This window comes from Orycteropus afer, unplaced genomic scaffold (assembly GCF_000298275.1).
Source record: "Orycteropus afer afer isolate SDZICR_OR568_19922 unplaced genomic scaffold, OryAfe1.0 scaffold00006, whole genome shotgun sequence".
In the NCBI taxonomy this organism is placed as follows: Eukaryota; Metazoa; Chordata; class Mammalia; order Tubulidentata; family Orycteropodidae; genus Orycteropus; species Orycteropus afer.
Window position 1 is genome coordinate 1,654,472 of NW_006921593.1, and position 6,826 is coordinate 1,661,297.

A 6,826-nucleotide genomic window follows, 5' to 3' on the forward strand; every position below is an offset into this window, starting at 1 on the left:
CACCCTTCGTTGGGATGAAGACTGTCGCCCCACTGCAAGGAGGAAAAGACCAAGGTGTGCAAAGAGGGTGGGGCCAGGAAGAGGGGCTGACCCTGTAAGAGGTAAGGGGCTGTGGAGGGCAGCCCCTGCTCCCAAGCTCAACCTTAGTCCCAGGTACTAGGTGAGGTGACCCACCTGTAAGGCCCGGCGCTGGGGAGAGGGGCGTTGCAGTAGGATGGCTGGTGGAGGTCAGCCAGGCAGCCACTGTCATTGCCCACCCGCAGCAAGGGGATGCTGCTGCTGCCACTCACTGGGTCCAGGCAAGGCAGCTGGACCGGAGACAGGGGCAGCGTCATATAGTGGCCATCAGTCAGCAGCCGGGGGAAGGTGGGGACCTCGGCCAGCATCTTTGGGTTCTGGAAGTCCCTGGACACTACAAGATGGAGGAATGGACGTATAGGGGTGTGAGAGGAGAGACAAGCCGTCTCATACTGGTCAGGGGCCTGTCTTCACTGGTTCTCCAGCCTACCTTGTCTGGGTCTTAGCCCCTGGCCCTCCATGCTACCCCCTCCCTCAGGGTTAAGAGGAACCATCCAGATTCAAACAGACTCTGTCACCCTCTAAGAGCCCCATCAGGGTGGAGCCCAGCCCCCAACAAGCTTGAACTCATCAGCCTCACCTCTGCACTCATCATGGCTCCTGCCTGGGACATGACTGCTGACCCTTGAAGGCCCAGCTCAGATGTACTCCCCAGAGAACGTTTCTCTCAGGCTCCCTCCCACCACCACAGCACAGTCACACACTTCAGGCAGGAGCTGTGTCTGAGCCACCTGCATTCACACAGCCCTGGCAGGCACCATGAGGGGTGCAGGGGCCTCCAGGCCCCCTGGGGCTCTCCTTGGCCTCCACCCCTCAGCCCCAACCCCAGAACTGCACTACGCACCATTGCTGAAGGCCACCACCAGCCAGAGGGTGTCGGTAGCGTTGGCAAGTCCATCAAGGATGCAGCGTGGCTGCTCCAGGGAGAACGTGGTGGCTGTAACTTTCCCTTCCAAGTCCCAGGCTGTTATCTGTGGCGTGTAGGGGATCAACTCTGTGGTCGTGGGGGACAAGGGGGACAAGTAGTGGCCACGGAAATAAGAGTGAAGGACTGTTGCCTCTGAGAGTTGCCTCCCCAACTGGGGGTGGGTGGGCTCCTAGGGTCTGAACACTCAGGCAGGTACCGCAGCCCTTGGGCCTGCTCAGGCCCACCCATTCCAGGACCCTACTCACCCAGGCTCCAGCTGGGCCTAAGCCAGCTCAGTGGCAGGAGCAGTAGCCACAGACGAAGCTGTCTCTGGGGTGTCCCCATGCCGGCCGGCCAGCATCCAGCTTTCTTGTACGTCCACAGCCTTGGAGGGGCCACGGTTCTCAGGGTCTAGGCCAGGCGGCTGCCTCCCTGCCACCCCACCCCCATCCCAGGAGAGCTGGTCAAGCAGGCTGCCAGGCTGGCCCTGGCTGGAAAGACTTGTAACTGCAAATGCCCCCCCGCCTCCCAACAGCCTGGCCCACCACAGGTAGCTGACCTCGCCAGGCCCCACCACCAGGGCTGACGGAGAGGGGCAACTGGACCCCCAGATGCCAGTCTGGCCACCCTAGCACCCTAGAGCCACTATCTGAACCTGTGCCCCACTAGGCCCCCAGCCCCGGGGAGGAGTGAGCCTCAGGGCTGCTGCGTGCCTAAGATTCCTAAGACCTGCTTTTCAGGAGCCGCCCCTAGTGAGGAGCTGGAAGCAGGGTGGCGCAGGGGTGGGGTGGGGAGGAGGGGTGTTGGGGGAGAGCGGAGAACAGAGGAGGGGAGCCCCAACCTGCCAGCTCCAGCCCCATCCCCAGGCCATGATGCCACTCCCCTGGGCTCCTCCAGTCCTTTGTCCAAAGAAGCTGAGTGCTTGATGTCTGACCAGCCCTGCACTTACATTCCTGCTCTTGGTTTTAAGATCAGCTTTACTGAGACATAATTCACATCTCGTAAAATAACGCTTTTCAAGTGAACAGTCCAGTGGTTTTTAGTATAAGGTTGCGCAAGCATCACTATATAATTCCAGAACATTCTTATCACTCCAAGAAACCCCACATTCACCCAACCTCTCCCAACCTCTGGCAACTGCCAACCTACTTTCCGTCTCTATGGCTTTTCCTATTCTGGGCATTTCACATGCAAGCAGTCCCCAGCTTACAAATGGGAATCCTGAGTATGTCTATGAGCGTCTTTGTCTATGAATCCTAAATGTGTCTATGTTGAATGTGTAGTGAAGTAGGGACAGGTGCATAGGGTTCTGCTGCAGTGCCTAAGGCATTGGACTGCTAACAAGAAGGTTGGCAGTTCAAACCACCAGCCACCACGCGGAAGGAAGATGGAGCAATCTACTTCTGTAAAGACTTACTGCCTCAAAGAAGAATGAAGAAAACTCAAATTCATGGAAACAATTAGTCCCAGCGACTGGTACACCATCTGATCTGCAGCCTATACGACTATGACCAGAACTAGATGGTGCCCGGCTACCACTGTCATCCACTTGGAAGGGGATCTATACAGGAGACCCTTGATAGAGAGGGAGAACAATGTGGAACAAAACTCAAAATCATTTGGAGGGGAAAAAAAAAGGGGGGGGGACCAGGTTTGCTGGTCCAATAGAGCCTGGTGGAACCACTGAGACTATGGCCCCTAGCTGCCCTTCAGGTCTGGAATTGAACCCACACCTGTGGTTTCCAGCCAAACAAAATACAGGCATATGATTTGAACATTTACCTCAAGTAGATACACTCCTTGGAGAGAACAATCATGGGAGAAAGAAGGGCTGCTTATGCACAGGGAGACAGCTCAGGGGGCAGGAGTGTATGGAGGGATGGACACTGGGAAGAAGGTAACTATGGGGAGGAGGTGGGAGGGGAGCTGTTGCATTGTGGTAAACTGTGGTCAATGTCATGAGACAAAGTATATGTGAACTGCTGTATGGGAAGTGAATTTGCTCTGTAAATCTTCACCCCAATCACAATTAAAAAAAAAAAAAATCATTGGGCAAATCTACTGCAAAAGACTTCTTTGAAGTTTTAAAAAGCAGTTTCCACTTTGAGGACTGAAGTGTGCCCGACTCAAAAAAAAAAAAAAAATTACTGCCTCAGAGAGCCAGTGGGGGTCGCTGTGCGTCGGAATCGACTTGATGGCAGTGAGTTTTAGTGCAAGACAACACACCCATGTGAGTCAGAGTAAGGAACTCTGATGGCACAGTGGCTAAGGCATTTGGCTGCTAACCAAAAGGTCGGCGGTTTGAATCCACCAGGCACTCCTTGGAAGAAAAATGAGGCAGTCTGCTTGCATTGATTTACGGCCTCGGCAACCCCATGGGGGTCGCTATGAGTCAGAATCAACTTGATGGCAGTGAGTTTGGTTTTTGGTGTAGAAAAGGCTTGAAGCTTTTTCAGTGATGGAAAAACCACAGATGCAGCAAGTGAAGTGACTGTGATGAGAGAATTTGTTGAGCAGGGATTGGTTCAATGGTTTCAAAGTGAAGGGAAATTAACATTAAAGGGCAAGTATGAGTTGACCCGAGTCAAATATTCATAACCCAGGGACCCACTTGTACATGGAATCACATAGTATGCAGCCTCAGGTGACTGCCTTCCGCACTTGCTTTGTTTTCAACGTTCATTCATGTTGTAGCATGTACCAGAACTTCATTGCACCACATCTTGTTTATTCATTGTTGATGGATTACACTCAATACAGGGATGTGTAATCTCATTTACCTATATGAATGGCTATTGTGAATAATGCTATGACCTCTTTAAAGATGTCACTTTGAGGACTAAGGCCTGCCAAAGTGGTGGTGTTTTCAATTGCCTCATATGTATGCAAAATCTGGACCATGAATAAGGAAGACCAAAGAATAACTGATGCCTTGGAATAATTGATGTCTTTGAATCATGGTGGTGAAGAATATTGACTGTATCGGGGCTGCCATAAGAACGAACATCTCTCTCTTGAAGACGGACAGGGAGAATGCTCCTTAGAAGGAAGACAGTTGAGACTTTGTCTTGTGGACCTTGGATATGTTACCAGAGGGACCTGTCCCTGGAGGAGGACATCATCTTGGTAGAGGGTCGATGCAAAAACACAAAGACCTTCTTGTAGCAAAGCACCAGTCTCGTGAATCAGAAGACACGCTACCACCTGGGCGGGCCCCACAGTTTGTCGCAAACTGGGAGGAGAGAGTGAGGTTGTATCGGGTAAAGAACGGACTGTGCTCACAGGCGCAAGCGGAAGAGTAACAAAGAGTCAGAGAGGTTACAATACAACCCTTCACATCATTTCCTAATATTCTGGGACATGGTGACCAAGGTGTTCTCCCACCAAGCCACGCACACACTCTCCCCAAACATCTTTTAATAAACGATCCTCACACAATCTAAAACCTTGACCCTTGCTCCTCTTGGGCTACAAACTTTTGACACAAAGCTGCATTGTCTCTTCAGAGCAGCAAAAGCAGAGATCTGACACCCCACTGCAGCTGGATTCAAAATGGGGTTTAACTTCGATCTGGAGCTGCCATTTTAGTCAAGCCAAGTGCCTTGGTTTTGAGGTTTGCTTACACAACTGTCAATGAGATGGACTAACACAGTGGCTACAATAATGGGCTTAAGCGTACGACGACTGAGGATGGCATAGGACCAGGCAGTGTTTTGTTCCATTGCACGTGGGGCACTGCAAGTTGGAACTGACTCTACGGCATGTGATGACAGTGGGTCTGAAGTGGCATCCCAGCGGGGTTTTGATTTGTATGCCCCTAATGGTGATGTTGGGAGCTCTGGTGGTGTAGTGCCCAAGGCACTTGACTGCTAACCAGAAGGCTGGCGGTTCAAACCCACCAGCCACTCCTTGGAAGGAAGGTTGGGTAATCTACTTCCATAGTGATACCGCCTCGGAAACCCAAGGAGGGGTCGCTGAGTCTGGTTTCTCAACGTGGATGTCAGCAGCGTCACACTCTCACTGCCCGCGTGTGAACCTTCTTCGGAGAAATGCCTGCTTCTGTCCTTAGCTCGGGTTTCCCCAGTTTTCATCTGTCTTGCTGAAGTTGCAAGTTCTATATTCCAGATATTAGACCCCTATCAGATACATAACTTGCAGGCTTTCCTCCCACCTAGAATGTTCCTGTATTTCAACGGGTCCCAGCCTTCAGGTTCCCCACCTCGACCCCTGTGCTCTGGGAGGGAAGTGTAAGTGTCTCAAATCCAGGAACAAACAGGTTTGGGGTCTGGATGAGCTGATGCTGGGGTTCTCCATCAAGCCTCCCCTGCCCTTTACCCCAGGACCACTTTACCCACGAGGCCACAATGTCTAAGGCCCACCATACTTTTAGAGCCCATGAAAATGTTTTAAAATCAGAAGGAAAAGGAACGAAGTTCTAGGTAGAATGAATGTCCCACCCAATATTCTAATATGTATTAATCTTTATACCAACACCTTATCAATTAGTATTTACTTATTTTTAAATAGAGAAGACAGCTCACCAAGGCAAAGGTCCCTGCAGCCCATGACAGTCCTAGTGTGGCCGTTAGCCCCTGCGGCCCCAGGTACAAGCCCTTCTCAGGCACAGCACGCTCTTGGTCTCACCCCCTTGGTGACTGGAATATTGGTGACCAGTGCTCCTTTTAAGAGGGCCCGGCAGAATGAGAACTTTGGGGATAGTGCCAGATTGATCCTGGCCCAGACTCCAGTGCTGGTCCTACCACCTCTTTGACCCCGGACACGATCATGGTTCTTCACTCTCGTCTTCCTTCTGCGTAAAATGGAGACAGCAACCCCTGGCCTGTGTCAGCATCACTTGTCAACCAGAGCTGGAGGCTGCTCGGGATGGAGGATGGGGCAGAGATGCTGGGGGGGCCCTGGAGCGAGAATGAGACAGTGGGGGCTACCAGGGAAAAGAGTCGATAGGTTAGTGTCAGGGCGGTCCCTCACCCCGGCCTCAGCTTCTCCATTTATCAAACGCACAGGTGACCGGGCAGCCTGAGGGACCCTTCCTGCTCCGATGCTGTCCGCAGTGAGGGCAAGTGCCCCAGGGCAGATGTGTGCTGGGCTCCCTGCCTGAGGTACCATCTCACAGACACACACGCACAGTCCAGGGCCTGCTGGCTTTGGCTTATCAGGCCTTTATTGCGAAGAGAAAACAGCGCGGGGGGAGCAGCTGACCCAGAACCCGTGCCTGCTCCTGGCTGGGGACGGGTGACCTCTGTTCACCCCCGGCCAGGCTCAGAGTGCTGTGGGCCCACAGGGGTCCCCTGCCCTGAGGTAGCTGCGTCTTACACCACCCTCTTCAAGTACAATTCCTCAGGGCTGCCCAATTCCCACACAGATCTGTGCCTGGAGGGAGCTAGGCAGACAGGTGCAGCCTGGCACGGGGGAGCACGCCCAGTGCCTGAACAAATGCCTTAGCCTCTGGGAAAGGCACCTTTCCTGCCTGCCCGTCCCAGCCAGCGACAGGGCAATGGGCAACCGCTAGAGGAGGCACGGCAAGGCGGAGTGGGGCTGGCCAGGCCGGAGGGTCACTGAGACTCCAGACAGTCCTCTGTCACGCCCTGGGCCGCCAGCTCAGCCAGAACATTCTGCAGGTAGTTAGGGTCAGGGTAGCCGTGGCCCGTCACGTTGCGGTCCATCTCTGTCTTGTGGTGGATCTCATTCCATACCACTGTGTCGGTCTCGCCTGTGGTGCTAGATGTCCCGACTGTGAAGATAAGTCGCCTCTTCCAGGCCACCTTCAGGAGCTCCAGGACCTGCCCACAGGGGAGGGGAGGGGAGGGGACGGAAGGGGAG

The 6,826-nt window shown here is 53.4% G+C and overlaps 2 protein-coding genes across 2 annotated transcripts in view; both read right to left on the reverse strand.

Moving 5' to 3' along the window:
- UPK3B (uroplakin 3B) overlaps nucleotides 1-1,330 on the reverse strand; it is a 3,919-nt gene extending 2,589 nt beyond the window's left edge. The window contains exons 1-3 of the mRNA XM_007940177.1: nucleotides 1,252-1,330; nucleotides 923-1,072; nucleotides 175-412 (exon numbers count right to left, since the gene is read on the reverse strand). Coding sequence (XP_007938368.1) covers nucleotides 175-412; nucleotides 923-1,072; nucleotides 1,252-1,330 — 467 coding nt within the window. The remainder of the gene's footprint in view (nucleotides 1-174; nucleotides 413-922; nucleotides 1,073-1,251) is intronic.
- Nucleotides 1,331-6,558: 5,228 nt separating this feature from the next.
- Nucleotides 6,559-6,826, reverse strand: part of DTX2 (deltex E3 ubiquitin ligase 2) — a 36,738-nt gene continuing 36,470 nt past the window's right edge. Inside the window, exon 8 of the mRNA XM_007942360.2 lies at nucleotides 6,559-6,786. Within this exon, the coding sequence (XP_007940551.1) occupies nucleotides 6,559-6,786 (228 nt within the window). The remainder of the gene's footprint in view (nucleotides 6,787-6,826) is intronic.